We start from the raw sequence: 17,905 nt of genomic DNA, 5'->3' as shown, positions 1-17,905 counted from the left end.
CTCGCAGAGTAGAATGAGCCTCAGTGCTGATGTGAGCTTTGTTTAAATAGCCCAAGCTGATCAGATCCCAGGTGTCATCACTCGTTAATCAGACACAGCAGTCATAATTATCTATGATCGTTTCGAGTTGATTGAGGATGAGTGAAGGAATGTACCCCTCAATCACTGCCTAGGGTCAATCACTGCCTGAAGTGCTAAACCGCCACAAAATGTGAACAAACCACCATCCTTCTACAACTTCCTACAAACAATATCTGATATTTACGGAACAACATGTAAAATACAGATTCACAGATTTTGTTTTTATTAGCCTGAGAAGTTCTATAACCATCATAATGAAGAGGTTTGTTTGTTGTAGAATAATCTTTTATAATTTAAATGGCAGCGAAAATATCCATTTCTTATTCAATAGAATTGAGATTAATTATAGGCTGCAAGAAAATGTACTGCTTCTCAGCTTTTCAGATCATGAAATACATATATCACAATACATATATTGTCTTTGTCATGAACAAAAATGTCCACTGTTAGAGACAACCATACAGGCATGCATGTATTGTATTAACTCCTCAAACCTCAGGTATGGGTAGTGTATAGTTTCCTAAATCCAAAAGTTCAGCCGAGAATAACTTTGGTCTCACAGCCTGTTCATCTTTGTGTGCTCTGTCAGCACTCTTTCCTCATTCTCGGCAGCTGAAAATTGCTCTCACACATGAGAGAATGAGGGAAAAAAAGAGATGGGTGTCATGGTTTCTCCCCTCCATAGAAGCAGTTCATTGAGGGAATGAGGAACAAAATACTACAGATCTAGGGTTTCTGATCTTTTGATTACAGGACTGAATACTGTCACAGGCTCACAGCAAAAGTAATCACAGCAAACAAAATCCAAAATATGCCTGGTGAAACCAGTGCACTCCCCCTGCTGGACAACACTGCCGCAATCTGGCGGAGTCAGGTTAGGCCAGTAGGTAACAGGACAACTCACCCGTTTTCCTCACGGAAATTTCTCTAACTATAAACGTTTGCAACAGCAGACTATAAGAATATATATATATATGGAAGTTGTTGTAGTTTGAGCTCATATACTAAATTATACTACATTGTTTATAGGGTCAATACAAGTAAAATAATATTCCAAAAAGAATACAAACAGCCAAAAGCATTACAGTTGTCCCCCTCACTGGGGAAAATTCCAGGAGGAAAAGCGGGCAAGCACCGGGGTGAGTTATCCAGTATTCGGCCAGTAGGCCTATATGCCTATGTCCTCAACACCACTATGGCTGGCACATGGTCCAACAAACAATCTGGTAAAACCCAGTCTCACATACAATATGGCATGGTGGGAAAAACAGTGAAAGGTTGTAGGTTAGGTTAGTTGTCCGCTAGCCCGTTTCGGGACCATCAAACCCTACAGAAAGGTAACAGAGGGTACAATAGATCAAATAAATCATGGTTACCCCTCAATACAAATTCATTACGTTATACACAATATAGCAGAATGACTAACAGAAGGGACCCATTGAATACCCACAGCCACTGGAGTTGCTGGATGTGGTTAAACCAGTAAAAGACCTGGAGGCTCTGGAAGTACAGAGGATAAATTAGGCTAACAGTTGACTAACATTGTCCCCATGTCAAAAGTTCAAAACCCCTCTTAAAACCCATTCCCCTACCCTTTACTCACTGACTCCAGCAGCGTCCCATCTAGAATTAAATGTCACTATTAAAATATATCCCCATATAATCAAAATGAATTATCAAAGCATCATTTGTTTGAGGTTTTCTTACCAAGTACTAGGGCTGTACACCTCATGCCTCCAGGTCCCCAACAAACACAACAGGCCAAACAGGAGGCCTCTTCTTCTTCATGGGATTTTATGGTGCTTGGCATCCTTATTGTTGCATTACCGCCCCCTACAAAAAGTATTTACTATCAATGTACAGTGTTCTGTGTGTGCAAAGTGACTTCCCTTACAGTGTAAGCACTTTGGCTCTTCTGAATCACAGTCCTCGTTGCACTTCTACTTTCCAGACCTTCCACATAGTCTTACTTCTCTGCACACTGACGCAACATGGCCATAATCTTGACAACAAAAACATCTTTATAGGGGCTCTTTCATAAGGCCTGACTGCTGACTCTATAAAAACATCACATAGACCTATTCAACATATATTCGTTCTTGTAGTTCTCTAAATGTTAAACATATGGAGTTCGTGTCTTCCCTCTGCTCCTTTCTCACAAACACCCTGTACTTGTAGAAAAACGTCTGGCTTGAGTGTCAGCGGCACTCTTGAGTGTCAGCATCCTGTGTAGTACTGGGATACGGGACTCACCAAACTGATACTCCATAATTTTAATAGCCCTGTATGATTGCTCATGATCCCTGCATTCGATGATCACAATTCCGCTTCTGGTTACCCTCACTGACTTGACTTTTCGGACTTGTTTCTCAATAAACGTTCCCACCTCGTGTGGATATCTGAAAACACCATCAGCTTTTGTCTCTGCTCTCATCCCTACCACAGTGCTTTGTTCCTGCTCACTTTCTTCTATTCTGAATGAATCACTTCTTCCCTCCTTCTCTTTCTATCCACTGATATTCTCATGTCCTCCTCCGAATCATCAAAATCACTCTCCCCTCCTGATGTCATTTCAAACAATCCGCCCTCTCACACCGTGCTTCCTCCTCCACCTGGGGCGGAACCCTCATGCACTTCCCTTCTCCAACAGGATCGAGGCCTCAAACCAGTGGCCACCGCTTTTATGCACTACCCTTAAAGGGGCAGTGCTACATTTACATGCAAACAAGTAGTATTCTAGTAGTAGTTTCTAGTAGTAGTAATAGTTTCCTCCGAGGTGGTGGAAAGCCTGGTGAGGCGAGGTTAAACAAGTAGTGGTTCAGGAAAAACAACTTCAAAACTAAAACTATTACTTGTTATTAGGCAAAAACTACAGGGATATATCAAATTCAGCCGTGTCTGACTAAAAGCCACTCCCAAATTTGATGATGTCAATATCTCCTCCAAAGCTACATGTGCTCTGCCTCTGTGATAGTTTGGGGGGAATGGTCATTCCAGACCATGACAGTGATGATGTGAGGAGGCACCATAGCAGAGACCACAAAGATGTTGACACAGCAGTATTCTGACATACTATTATGTGTTTGTTTTCAATCTCTATCCAGCCATTGTATTCAACCCAATCACAGGGCCTCCAGGTTAACTGTAATAATGTGTGAACGAATGCAATCTTTTATACAGTGTTTTGTGATATATTATCATATTGGGTTTTTTACCAGCTGCTTGGAAAGCATGCTGGTCTATTTTTTTCTCTCAGGTCGGCTTTCACCGTAGTGACGACCTATCGTCCTGATTGGCTGCCTTGTCTCTATAGGCAACCAGACACTTTTTGCCTCTAGCCGACAGCATTGCAGCCAGCAACAACCCATCGTCTAAACGGCATGAACACTCAAAACATGATCATCTACAAGCTCCAACACTAGTTTTTATCATCCTATCCTTGTTTTCGTCACGCCGCGCGCTAATGTTATTTGACCAAGGGATTCTAATGTCAACTTTCAAGTACAAGATGTAAGCTAACGTTAAAGTAATGCAAAGCAGTCACGTGTGCGTGTGTGCGTGCGTGCGTGCATGCGTGCGTGCAGATGTTGAAATATGATGTCATACAGTATGTGTCATTATGTATGTCATTTTGAGCTTGTTTTATTATTATTATATTTTTTTTTTTACTTGAATATTGAATTATATCCTCAAGGAGGCCTTGCCTTTTGCCAGACCACAATTGTAAATAATAAGAGTTCTTAATTATTTTTTTCCAGGTTATATATAAAAAAGAAAACTCTCAGGACTGATAAACTGTAACTATGTCACATGTGTTCGCAGTGTAACCTTTATTCTCACACCCTGGAGTAGCACTTTAATGATCAAGGAATTATAGTACCAGGACCAGTTGTTCCCAAAACTTGTCTTGTCACCTTTGATGAATGGTGATCACGCTTTTGCAGGCTCTTTTGCGGGAACTCTGGAATGCTTGCCTGTATTTTTCTTTACTGTACACTGTACAATTTGTATTCCCATCAACCCTGTACAGTACAGGCTTAGGGTTAGACCCATACTGTGTGCAAATGTTAAAGTGTTATATTTTAGTACTGTTATTTATTATTAGGATTGTGTTTTTGTTTTGTTTTTTTGCTATTGTGTCTTATTGCTGTAATGACGAGGAGTTGAAACCAAAGAAATGCATTCTCATACTACATACTGTACTATTATAGTTAATAGTTTGCCAAATGCAGGTGATAATCTATACAGTATACTGTATAATGTGGCTAACCAGACTTCCTTACACAGCATGTCTTCTTTGTTTCAGTGTTGAGGAAACAATCATACCAGTCATGACAGCATTTTTAATGCATACTATTTGTATTCCCATCATCTTTGAATAAACAAATAGAACAAATACACAAGTAAAACAAATGCACAAATGGCATCAAGGAAGTAATTTTATTGATAAGGCAGGAACCCCTTCTGTGCTATACTGGAGAGTGGCACATCTCTCTCTCTCTCTCTCTCTCTCTCTCTCTCTCTCTCTCTCTCTCTCTCTCTCTCTCTCTCTCTCAGTTGTTCTCCCTCAAAAGTTTCCTTTGCACGTCTCCTGTGATGGGATGTGGGGGGCCTAGCTGTAGTTAGTGAGGATTTCGTCGATCCAGGGTAGCAGAGAACAGACCTTGGTGTAGACTCCGGGGTAGTTTGGCTGAGCACAGCCGGTGCCCCAGGAGACAATGCCCTGCAGCTCCCCATTACAGACCAGAGGACCACCGGAGTCACCCTGAGCAAGGGGAAAGGAAAGGAGACGGTACAGGGCAGATGAGGAGAGGACAAGAGAAGAGAAGGGGTGAGTGGAGAGCAAAAGAGCCAAAATCACAGTATGAATTAATAATAAATTAACATTTACAATAATTCACATATTTGTCCAGGACAGCTGCGGTTATTGTATAGTGTACCACCGGTCCACCAGTTTACGGTGTCATGCCATACAGATTATTATGTTTTGAATACCTGACAGGAATCCTTGCCACCCTCCAGGTATCCGGCACACACCATACGGTCAGTTATCTTGCCAGGGTAGGAATTATCGCATTCCTTATCAGACAAGATAGGAACATCCACACACTGCAGGTAAAATGGGTTGAACACTGGATGGTGTGATAGAAAGGTGGAGACATAATACAATACAGCTTTATTCCACACAAAGGGCTGGGTAGGTCACTCGTACCAGCTGGAGACATGGGTTCCAGCTGGCAGGACAGGACATGACGGGGAAATAGCCTTTCTGATACGGTTAAACTTATTTTGCAATAGGGTTATAATCCAAAAAGAAAGAGGCCTGGTATAGCACCATAGACGTACAGAATCAAAACACACACACACACACACACACACACACACACACACACACACACACACACACACACACACACACACACACACACACACACACACACACACACAGACAGGAGCGAATAACAAAATCTTCGGCTTCTGGACACACAATATAATTAGGAGAGTGATATTTCTCACATCCGTTTCCTGAACATATATTGGGATGAGATTTTCCATACAAAAAGCAACAATTCTTCATATATATAAAAATATATTTTTCTCCTCTCTCAAACCATACTGAATCAGTGTAGATGTTGCCCCATCCAGACACCAGGCACATGTCGCCGGCCTTGGGGCAGGCCTGGGGCAAGGCTATGGGCTTGACATACTCGGTGAGATCGGCAGGATGGGCCAGCCTCATCAGCATGATGTCATAATCCAGAGTCTGGTAATCGTAGCTCTGGTGCCAGTAGATGGCATCAACGGACATGTACTGCTCTGTGCCCTCGTACTTGTAGATGTGGTTTTCTCCCAGGATGGCAATCAGGGAATAGGGGCTGAATTAAGAGAGAGAAGACCAAACACAACAGGGACAGGGAAATTCACGTAAGAGAGACGAGAGAGAGAGAGAGAGAGAGAGAGAAAGAGAGAGAGTGTCTGCTTGAATTTATTTAATTATATTTATCCCTAACCCTAACCCACATAGATCTATTAGATAGATCTATAGATCTATTAGATAGATCTATAGATCTATTCAAAAGACACGCATTGATTCTCTTGAACAAAACATATGAAATCCAATTAAAATAATGCCCTAAAGCTTTGATTGATTGATTGATTGATTGATTGATTGAAATATTTATTAACAGTTTGCAGAATTACAGTACATTTCAAGCACAACTCAATACAGATTCCGATTTTACGGGGGCCAGTTTCGAATTGCAGCCGTCCGTAGGTAACCTGACTCCGCCAGATGGGGCAGCAGAGAGTACACTGGGTTCCCCTCCTGCTCCCATTTGGGAACTCTCAGGCAGACTTGATGCCCGGCCACAAAACGGCCTGGCCAATCAGCAGCAGCTATCCCGCCTCTGATTGGCCAGGCCGTTTTGTGGCCAGGCATCAAGTCTGCCTGAGAGTTCCCAGATGGGAGCAGGAGGGGGGACTCTCTGCTGCCCCATCTGGCGGAGTCAGGTTAGTCCGTAGTTGCCCTTTGAGAGCAGTTTTGAAGGAGTCAAGGGATTTGCATGTCTTAATGACTGTTGGTAGGGCGTTCCACATTTTGGTGGCATAGGAGCGAAAATAATTTAGTCCCTTGTTTGTGCCGAATCTGGGTTGTAGATGGTTTGTTGCACTCCCTCTGGTGTTGTGGGTGTGGACTTCGTTAACATTAAGGAAGTATTTAGACAGGTACATGGGTATCTTGGTGGTGTATCGAATCTTGTGGACCAGACCCATATGCTGTACTCTGTCGTCGACCCTAAGCCATTCCAGCCTGTCAAAATGGGCAGGGGTGAGGTGGGTTCGGGGGGTGAGGCCAAGTAGGAGCCTGACCAGTTTGTTTTGGGAGGTCTGGAGCCTTGTTTTAAGGGCCTTTGAAGTGCTGTGGTACCAAGAGGTGCATCGAAGAAACCTTGTACGAGGGCTCCTGTTGACCAGTGAGGAGATCCTGTAAAGGAATCTTGTTCTTTGATTGACTTTTTTGATTACGTTGGTGGCCATTTGGTGGCCATTTTATCACCGGAAAGGTGTGGTTTTCAACCAGTGGTCCTTGAGGGGGTTCCAGGTGGTCCCCAGCTAAATGATGGAGTTGGTAACCAAAAAGATCTTTAACTCTTGAGAGTGAAAAATGAAACCAAACGGACCCTTATGGTTTCATTTTACGCTCTCATTGTGCTCAATAGTATGATTATTGTTAATTGTTTAATTTACAAGAAGTCTACACAGTTAGATAATACAAATTATATTTTGATCAAGTTCGCCTGTTGTCTCTCCTGGAATGGTTCTGGAATTGTGGACGAAATCTTATCCAACAATAACAAAATATTCTTCAGTTTTGGATCCGAGAGGCTAAATCTCATCAAATGGTGGTCAGTGGACCACCATTTGATGAGATTTCCACCAGTGGAATTAATATTAGGCCTTGATATGAAAAAGGTTGAAAACCACTGACTGAACTCAAGTAAGCCATACTGTAATATTTACTTTTGCCAGCAGTGGGCAGCAGAGATGATCCACTTGTCGTTGATGAGGGAGCCTCCGCAGTAGTGATAGCCGAGGTTGATGGACACCTGCCAGGGCTGGGAGTGAGCCTCACACTGGTAACCTCCCACTATCTTGTCATCCATGGGGGCTGCCACTGAAAGACAGGAAGGGGAGAGACGGCAATTGAGAAGAACGCATATACAGGCTATATACAGAGTAAAATCCCCAGTGTAAAGCATAAAGTTTAATCCTATAAGGGTGGCTCCCTGATAAAATTCAGTGAAATGTGGGACCCTTTTTTAAACATGAGCTGAGACTCCCTGATATTTCGGACTAATTGTCCAGTCAGTCATTCATATGGCGGTCCGACTATTCATATAACTTTTACCAGTAGTGTATTATAATAATAATTATTATTATTGTTTTTTTACTATATATTTTTTTGTTTCCCTTAATTTTTGTCTTGTCTCGTCTTTTTGATTTCATTTCCTTTTTGTGTCTACAGTATTTGTATTTGTGAATGTCTTGCTTATTGTTGTCATATTGTCTTTGTGTGTGTGTGTGTGTGTGTGTGTGTGTGTGTGTGTGTGTGTGTGTGTGTGTGTGTGTGTGTGTGTGTGTGTGTGTGTGTGTGTGTGTGTGTGTGTGTGTGTGTGTGTGTGTGTGTGCACGCGCAGTGTGCAGTGCGCACGCATGTGAACGGCCGAGCGTGTGTTTTACCTGCAGCACCCAGGAGTGTGAGTACGATAAGGCCGATCATCCTGTAGCCTGACTCAAGTCTTCCTCTACTCGAACTGGACAAGACTGTTCTGTCATTCACAGCATTTATACCTCATGCCATATATCTGTGTGCTGACCAGAACCCCCCCACCCCCCTCCATCCAACCCCCACCTGTTTACTCCCTCTGCCCCTGTTCCCACCCAGAAAATGCCCCCTATCTCCTAAATTGACCTGTCATCACAATCTGTGAAAACTCACACGTAACCTTAATTCATAGCATTTTATTTTGTCTCTCGCCGTGTTCTCATTGCCATTATATAATGTGATCTTCATTTAATGTTCTCTTTCTTACTTTATTATAGGGGCAATGCAAGTTAACATGACATACATTCAAGTGCAGACGAACATGTTGCGCTGCACCGAGAATATTGTTAATTTTCAAATCTTGTCCTTAGTTGAACTTTAGGCTACATGTATTACATTTTTAAATATACAGCTTTCATTGTCATAAGCAGCACAATACACTACAGATACATGACCAAAGTAAAATATGGTTCAAATAATACAATAAAATAAAAAGCTAAACTAAAAAACTATTAACAATACAATACACTTAGCAAAAACTGGGAACAGCTTTGGTTGTTCTTAGATGTCTCACTCACTGTCTTCCAAGTGGCTTTGTGCCACAGAGTGACCAAGGCAAGGACCAAGGTCATGTCTATATTTTCACACTTCTGATGATTAACTCAGGCCAAAGGAAAACAGCCAAACAGAGTTTTGGGGATGGCTGCCATCCAAATGAATGACAAGTCTGTTTTCGACATTTGTCAATAAGGTTGTATTTCTGGTTGCCCTTCAAAACAAGCCGAGAGACGTGAGAAACATCTCACCTGTCCACAAAAGTGGAACATTTTGAAGTCCCATAATTTATCACTCGCATGACTGAGAGGTCATTTTGACCTATCTTTTGAGATTTTGAAGTTGATTATCTTTACCCATGAAGCTTTCAGAAGATTCCCCTTCCATGACCATCATCATTCCATCTCAGAATCCGAAACATTTTCTAAATATGAATTTAAGCACATTTTACTTCAGTCATGCAGTGATAACAGACATCACTTGATCATGCATTTGATTTACAAGAAAAAGTAAATATCTAAGGTTCTCATGGACTTGAATCAAAATATAATTGTGTTATTGCTGCCTGTCTTGGTCAGGTATCCCTGGGAAAAGACAAATGTTAAATATTCCGTTCAAATTAAGCTATATTGTAAATCTGATCCATTCTTTTGTGTGTGTGTGTGTGTGTGTGTGTGTGTGTGTGTGTGTGTGTGTGTGTGTGTGTGTGTGTGTGTGTGTGTGTGTGTGTGTGTGTGTGTGTGTGTGTGTGTGTGTGTGTGTGCACGCTCTGTGTCTGGCTGGGGTAACACTGCCATGGGAGAGGAGGGTGAGGGTGTGTGTACGGTGGAGGGGTGGTGGTTTTAGTAGACCGATAAGGGAATTGGGGCATGATAACAAGCCAGGGACAGGGGTGCCAGTTTGGTGGGAGGGAGGGATGGGGTTGGGGGAGGTTTAGGTGAGGGGGTGAGGACTGGGATGTGGGTGTTTGATTAAAGGGGGTGGGTCGGGGGGGGTTCAGAATGGACTTGGAGTTGGATATAAATAGGAGCCAGTGTTTCCCGGTGTCTTCTGATCATTCACCAGGCATCATGATGACACTGCTGGCCCTTCTTCTGCTGGTTGGAGCTGCTGGTAATCCATACACGCACACATGCACACTAATACACACAAGCGTCCACTCAAGTGCATATGTGTATATATATAAAACCAGCTGTGCAAGTAGCCTACGATGCATTGTGAATTGTTGTGAATGTGTGACTTGCATAGTTAATTTCCCCCTCTGTTAATTAACCCCTCTGTGTCACAGCGGCAGTGCCCCGTGAGGATGGGAGGATCATTGGCGGACAGGAGTGTGAGCCTCACTCTCGACCCTACATGGCCTCTCTCAACTACGGTTATCATTTCTGTGGCGGCGTGCTCATCAACAAGCAGTGGGTGCTCTCTGTCGCCCACTGTTGGTACAAGTGAGTATAAAAATAACTCAGAAACACTTTATTGTATGAGGTTCATACAAGGAATTTGGTTTAGTATTTAGTATTCAATGTACCTTGATGGTGTGGTCAGGTGTTTATTGCCACATATACACATACAGTACAATACAGCTAGTTTAACAATACAAGTAGGCAAAACATACTGTACACACAGTGATTGCGACTGTAGGTCGCAGTTTACTATTAAAACCTGCATCTCCCGTCAGTCAGTCAGTCAGTCACACCTCGTGACACGCTCCATATATGGCCTCGTGACACGCCCTCAGGGCGTCTTACTGGTTAAATAATATACAATGTTTATAGATGTATAGACAGCAAATTACCTTTTTATAAACCCATCCTGTCCTCTCTCAGTCCCTACTATATGCAGGTCATGCTGGGAGAACACGACCTCCGTGTGTTTGAGGGCACCGAGCAGCTGGTGAAGATAGACACCATCATTTGGCACTCAGAGTGAGCAAAACATTCTTTACCCACATGAACCCCTGGTGTCTTTATTCTGTGAAAATGTCAGCTCTACAAACTGTGTTGTGTGTGATCTTATAGATTGGCTATTTTCGATGAAGACATTTGTATAGACTCTACCCCTTAATTAATGTATTTGGCCCTCTACATAATAAAACCAATATAATTTAGAAGTTAGGCCTTTTCTTCTGAATGTATATTATCTAAACATAACAAATCACGACGCTTCTAACAACAATGATCCAATTCCATCCACCAATACACACCTTAATTATTCACCTGTTTCCAGCTATGACTACCAGACCCTGGACTATGACATTATGATGATCAAGCTTTACCACCCTGTGGAGGTGACTGAGGCGGTGGCACCCATCCCTCTGCCCACGGGCTGTCCAATGGGGGGCATGCCCTGCTCTGTGTCTGGCTGGGGTAACACTGCCGTGGGAGAGGAGGGTGAGCTGATACCACTGATCTTTATATTGTAGCATAATTAATAATTACACTAGAGCATAATTATAATCATATTTATGTAAAAGTATGTGAAATTATATCGCGACCCCATGGACGTTTTTTACGAAGTGGCTCTGCAGGGAGGCTAGCCGTTTATAAGAGGCTATAGTCTGTCTGTGCCTGATGTCTGTGTTTGCCTGAAGCTAATCTTGCAAACCAGTGAAACCACTGGACCAATCTGTGCCAAATGTCTTGTGCAAACTGCCAGTAGGATAGGTACGTTAGTACCTTCACTAATGTTGTGTTATATTTTTTTAATATTTACTAACTTTTATAATGGAAGTCAATGGGGCTCGGATCGGGCTTGCCCACATTTGAAGTCATACATCATAGATACGTCATAGACGAATGAGGTCACAAGAAGTCACATAGGAGTCACGCCAATTTCCACATGATTCAAATTAAAGGAAACTAGGGTGCGTGGCCTGATCCCTAATGCATCTCAAAATGGGGGTCCTTGAAATTAAAAGGTTGACAGTGCATTGTGTTTTTCCACGATACCGTTTGTTTCTTTCTTTACCATCAATGACGTTGGATATGACAGGGTACATAACACAAACTTAATAGATTTTTCTCACCTTCAGATTTACACACTATATGTTTGCTTGGTATTGTAGGGTACAGTTACAATAAGAATATTTCTTCCCCATTTGTTTTGAAAAATAAAATAGAAAATGGACTAACCAGCTACTGTACTATACTGTATGTTTTCTGATAGATGTGCACAGCCGTTTATAACTTTCTCATTGTGTGTTTGACCTGTTTCAGTCAACATGCCCGTCCTTCTGCAGTGCCTGGATGTGCCCATTACGGATGAAGCCGACTGTGAGAATGCCTACCCCGGTATGATCTCTCGCCGGATGGTGTGTGCTGGGTACATGGATGGAGGCCGAGATGCATGCAACGTAAGTACTGCCTCAGAAAGACAAGAATAAATACACAGTACTTTGACCTAAGGTTGCTTTCTGTGGTTGACAAAGTTTGCCTTTATGTACAGCTACAGCGGTTGATAATGGAAACTTCTTATCACACCACTGAAAGGATGTGAATTTCCGCGAAACGGTTAATCAAACGAATCAATTTAATTGAGTATACAGAAATATTGATTGTCAATCATTTAATAAAATTATGAAATAGTAATCAATCACTATTTTGGGCATGTCATTAAAAAAAGTAAAAGCATTCAAAAATACTTAAAATAACTGATTTACAAGCTCACAACTCATGATCTTATAGATCAGTTATTTTCACTATTAATGCACCATGCTGTGAAAGGGGGGTTAGTTAACTAATACAGTTTAGTTGAGCTAGGCCAGGCAGAAATGTAAACAAATAAACAAATAAATGTTTTAATTGTGACCAAAGTATACGTAAATGCATTTCATAAAAGCATAAAATTAATGGTAATTGCAAAGAGGTCTGAACTTCAATCCGGTGTGCGTTCTGCTTCCAATAACTTTATTGACATTGTTAACCAGTAGGTGTCCTACTTGGCACCAGGATCAACATGTCTCAATGGAAGCTCTCTTTCAACCACTACAGATATGCTATTGTAATAACAAAACTCTGACTTGACATATCTTATTCATTGAAATAATTCCTAGATTGTAGCTTTAATTACATTAATTGTGGTATAAATGTGTAAAATGTACATTCAATATATCAAATACACTTAGGTATATTTGTTTTCTTGCTTTGCAGTCGTGTTGATTTCCTGTGATCTATTGCGTCTGTGTATTAGCACGATGCTCCTAATTGTTGGAATGGGTTAAAGGCGGACAAAATAAAAAGGACAACATTTGTAGTCAATATATATATATACACATACATACACAGTATGAGAAATAGTTAATTTTAATGTATTTACATTCCCTGGCAATTTTCCACACTAAGCAGTATTCTAGCTTGGTATTGTATGCCATCTGCACGTGTATATCTTTCCATAATAGAAGACTTGGTTGTGCTTGGCACAACTCATTTGTTTTGTTCCACATTGCTTATGAAACAGGTTTAGCATCTTCCAGACTCACTTTCCACTTGGATAATGGTCTATGATGCTATTAGCCATCCGGAAAAAACTTTGCAATACATTAATGTATTGTTTGGGTGTCACATCAAGAAATAAGCACAGAGATAAAACAAAGTTTGAGCTTGCTTATAAGCTTTAAGTTTAGGGCACCAAATGAGTATGGACAGCCAGATTTTTGTTTCTCTCTTATGCTATGATATATCTTGCCAAACCTATAACAACAGCCCTTATGATAAAGCTAAACTACTACCACTACAATATAACGTGTAACTACAAAATAGAGTATAAACCTACATCCCAACTTCCACGTGCCTTTATGGAACATTTGTATAGATGTGCAATGCACATTGTCATGGTGGGGCTAAAACAGTGGTAGATGATATATCATATAAATCTATCCTTACAGCAGTAGACAAAACCAGTTGAAAAATGAATTAACTGTGACACTCTCTTTTTGTTTTGGACAGGGTGACTCTGGCAGTCCTCTGGTGTGTTCTGGAGAACTCCACGGCCTGGTGTCATGGGGCCAGGGGTGCGCTGTGCCCGGCTTTCCTGGTGTGTATGTTAAAGTGTGCGAGTTTCATTACTGGATCCAAGATACCTTGGCAGCCAACCCCTGAAAACCTCTCCTGGTCCGCATCTGCACCTATCTTCCCATCCATCTTTCTCTATACTCTACCTATTGTTCCTTACCCACCACAGACTGCACCTGACTAACCACATTCCTTTTTCCATTACAACTCATGTTCCACTCATGCATTATTTCCTGCTCTTTCCATTACCCTATCACGGATGATGTCTCTCTGTCTCTTACATCTGGATGGCACAGAGTTAACACAGTGTAAAACACACAATAAAGCCTGTAGTAACATACTCATCCATTTATTTTGTCTTTGAGTGATTTCAATAGAATATCATTGGATAGTTGTACCACAGTCTAACCAGCATTCCACTTGCTGTCTTAAGTCTTTTTCTGGTTTTATCCTCTTAGAAGATTTTGTATTGACCTGTACTTTCCTTGAACTGTACCCATTCTGCAAACTGTTAATACAATTTTCAATCAATCAATCAATCAATCAATCAATCAATCAATCAATCAATCAATCAATTGCATGAACAACCTGAAACCATGACCTTATATAGAGTGTTATAGTGTGAGACTTTTTAACACCATGGGGTCCGTCTTTAGGCCTGTTATTATGAGTGGGGAGGAAGTGGAGCAGGTCAGTCATTTTAAATATCTGGGAACAACCATAGACAATAAACTCACCTTTCAGACCAATGCAGATAACATCTACAAGGCAAGGCAGCGGCTTTATCTTCTCAGGAAAATGAGAAGTTTTAATGCTATAGTAAACACACCCTGAACATGGTCTATTTCATTCTGACCCCTCCACGAAAAGGCCTCGATGTCCTGACCCCTTATCTATCATTTATACATTATGGATAAATAGTGTGGACTTAGACTGTTTCTTCGTCTGTGGCATTTTAACGGGACACGAGACGGTATCACGCTAAAGGTTCACAAAGTTTATTACACAACAGGGAACATATAGTGCTGGATCATAATGACGTGACAATAAGATATGAGACAAAATAACGTGCCTACTGCAGCAAGGCTGACCTTGCTGCCGCTGAGATGTCTCTCGTAGCCTATCTATATATGCTACAGTTCAGGCAGTACACAATACATATCAAGTACACTGTATGTCAAGTTCAAGTACACAGAGGAGAGTACACAGACATGGGCAACTCATGATTATAACAACAATGAATGGAGAATTTTACGTCATGTCTGAGCAAAATAGGCATATTGTCTATTTTACATCATGATGATGTACGATGATAAGAGCACCCCTCACTTCACACAGGTGTGATTTATTTTTTAAATTATATTATAATGTAGGCTACTACTTCGAACTATAAATATAGGCCTATGTTTATTTGATTCGTTTCTAACCTTTTTACCAAATTAATTGCAAAGATGCTGTCAGACAGTGTGCGACCAGAGGTGAGAGAGAGGGGAGAGAAACTTGAGAACAGTCATGTGACATGTAAAAGTGACACCAACAGGTTGAACTATTTAACGGGAATCAGCCAGGGTGTTTGTTTGACTCATAATGAACTTTGACCATTTCGTAGTATAGGCTTAGCTATAGTAGGCACTAGGCATGCGAATATCCAAGGCTTTAATAATCTTCAGGCGAAGATTTCCTTGACCAAATATTAATCAAAATGAGGACAAAACGCTGGCTCACATTATTGACGTTAATGATACTAGTGTGTTTTGTCTTGCTGTGTTTTAAGTCCTATGCCGAATCACCTGTTACAAACAGAGTTGAGAGCTGGCACTCGGCTTGGCAGGACGCCGTCCGCGACGGCAGATGGATTTGGAAGAACGAGACCAACACGGGACGGTGCCCCGATACTTCACCTCACCTGTCCGGTCCGTTCCCCGTGGACCTCAACCAGACAATGAGTCTAGACACCGTCAAGGAGGAGAACCCTGCTCTTCAGCTCGGGGGGCGATTCAAGCCCCGGGAGTGCGTCGCCGTGCAGAGAGTGGCGGTGATCGTGCCATTTCGCAACCGGCATAATCAGATGAAGTATCTGCTTCATTATCTTCATCCCTTCCTGCAGCGGCAGCAAGTAGAATATGATTTCTATGTCATCAACCAGCACGGGGATGGGACGTTCAACAAAGCTAGGCTGATGAACGCGGGCTTCCTCGAGGCGCTGAAGGAAAATGAATATGACTGCTTCATCTTCCACGACGTGGACATTATTCCCATGGACGACCGCAACCCGTACAGGTGCTACAGCCAACCTCGGCACCTGGCCGTGGCCGTGGATAAGTTCAACTTCAGTTTGGGATACAACCAACTCATTGGTGGAGCGATAGCCCTTTCCAAAGCGCAGTTCGTTAAAGTCAATGGTTTCCCCAATTCTTTCTGGGGATGGGGTGGTGAGGATGATGCTATGTATTTGCGTATTACTTATAAAGGCATGGCTATTTCTCGACCTAATTCACAGATTGCCAGATACACAATGATCAAACATGCAAGAGACTTAAACAATGAACCTAATCCGAATAACATAAAAGTGCTGACTAAAATAAGACATACCATGGACAGCGATGGAATAAACTCCCTCGTATACCATGTTGTTGAGACTGAGAAAGACATGCTTTATACTTTTATTACTGTCGACATTGGCACCCCGTAGTGTGTGCGTGCGTGCGTGTGTGACTGTGTGTGTGTGTGCGTGCGTGCGCGTGTGTGCGTGCGTGCGCGAATCCTCTTAATTGATCCAGGCTCACCCAGCTCATTTACATTTTCAACTCTCAAGTCATGACTTTTTCCTTTATCCATCAATATCAGGTTGCCCAAAACCTTGGTGTATAGGCCTACGTCTTATTTGATCCCACTCTAAACATTTAAGTTGAGACAGGTTTATATAATTGCTTGTTTAGTTTAGTTTAGTTTTAGTTTAGTATTAATGATGAATGCCCTACTTCATTGTACAAGAAGATATTCAAAATCATCACACATACTTTTGTCTCTGTGCTTTGACTTGTTTTGTTCCAAAAGGAACAGACGCCTACTTTTCAGCAAATGTCTATTTCATAATTAAATGGTTTTTAATTGCATTGTTTGATTCACATGTTTCTTGTATAGTACTGATACTGAATATATACGTGAAAGCCGCAACATTCTCTTAAATGTCTCTTATATTTGCTCTTAATTTTCTGTCAAGAGAAAAATAAGAGAAGTCAATTCACAGATTCACCAAATGTTTTTAACATCTGCTCTTACCCTTGTGTTGAATGACGAATCCCACACTTGATCATAAATCAGAGTGGCATGGGCATGGCTGATTATTTTTCATTAGCATAGATAATTTAGGTATTACTTAAACCCTAAACAATAAATAAGAGGATTTGCGCATGTGCAAAGACTGGCAGGTCCATATAGCGTCTCTGCATGACCAAAAAGAAAAAAAAAGCACTGTTAATACATTTGAATAAAGTAAACATGTTTATTTTTTATATTTGTCATTTTTACTTGTATTTATTTAAAAAATAAACTGCAGATTGTGGGGAAAACCTGTGATGAATTTAATTGTGATTTTCTAGAGTACTGACATAAAAAACACATTTGTTAGAGGAGGGACACAGCAATTTAAAATAAAAGAACCTGAAGAGATGAATGCATGCAATATCATCCAATGATTTTTATATAGTTTTGACTATAGTAGCTTAGTTGTTTAGCCCACAAATGTAATAATTAAATAATTATAATTATTTATAATAATTAAGATATACTATAAACATATGATAGTATGAGTCATTGAGAGAGGAATATACACACTCTCGAGTAGTTTCTTATGAACTTGTTTATTTTGAGAAAACACGCAGTAGACTGCAACGTTTGCGTGTGTTTAGTTCATAAGAAACTATACTCTATA

General features: G+C 41.2%; 2 protein-coding genes, 1 long non-coding RNA gene and 1 pseudogene across 4 annotated transcripts; 2 read left to right on the top strand and 2 right to left on the bottom strand.

Moving 5' to 3' along the window:
* Window positions 1-1,369: 1,369 nt before the first annotated feature.
* Window positions 1,370-1,904, bottom strand: LOC306924667. Its single transcript, XR_013790195.1, has 3 exons — window positions 1,789-1,904; window positions 1,532-1,581; window positions 1,370-1,408 (listed from the first exon to the last, which is right to left on the bottom strand). It is a non-coding gene; the product is annotated as an uncharacterized lncRNA (long non-coding RNA).
* Window positions 1,905-4,538: 2,634 nt separating this feature from the next.
* On the bottom strand, window positions 4,539-8,380 carry LOC306924666 (serine protease 1-like; annotated as a pseudogene). The gene is made up of 5 exons (XR_013792517.1): window positions 8,323-8,380; window positions 7,603-7,756; window positions 5,699-5,957; window positions 5,077-5,213; window positions 4,539-4,846 (listed from the first exon to the last, which is right to left on the bottom strand). The product of XR_013792517.1 is annotated as a serine protease 1-like (transcript).
* Window positions 8,381-10,030: 1,650 nt separating this feature from the next.
* LOC306924653 (trypsin-like) lies at window positions 10,031-14,168 on the top strand. The gene is made up of 6 exons (XM_079503237.1): window positions 10,031-10,075; window positions 10,251-10,407; window positions 10,789-10,887; window positions 11,189-11,352; window positions 12,178-12,314; window positions 13,906-14,168. The coding sequence occupies exons 1-6, from the start codon at window positions 10,033-10,035 to the stop codon at window positions 14,056-14,058; spliced, it is 753 nt and encodes a 250-aa protein (XP_079359363.1). The 5' UTR covers window positions 10,031-10,032; the 3' UTR covers window positions 14,059-14,168.
* A 1,537-nt stretch (window positions 14,169-15,705) lies between these two features.
* On the top strand, window positions 15,706-17,138 carry LOC306924650 (beta-1,4-galactosyltransferase 1-like). The gene has a single exon (XM_079503234.1). It carries the CDS (start codon window positions 15,710-15,712, stop codon window positions 16,661-16,663), a length of 954 nt encoding a protein of 317 aa, XP_079359360.1. The 5' UTR covers window positions 15,706-15,709; the 3' UTR covers window positions 16,664-17,138.
* Window positions 17,139-17,905: the final 767 nt, after the last annotated feature.

This window comes from Electrona antarctica, assembly GCF_951216825.1.
Source record: "Electrona antarctica genome assembly, chromosome: 6".
Taxonomy (NCBI): Eukaryota; Metazoa; Chordata; class Actinopteri; order Myctophiformes; family Myctophidae; genus Electrona; species Electrona antarctica.
This window is presented reverse-complemented; position numbering and strand designations above follow the sequence as displayed.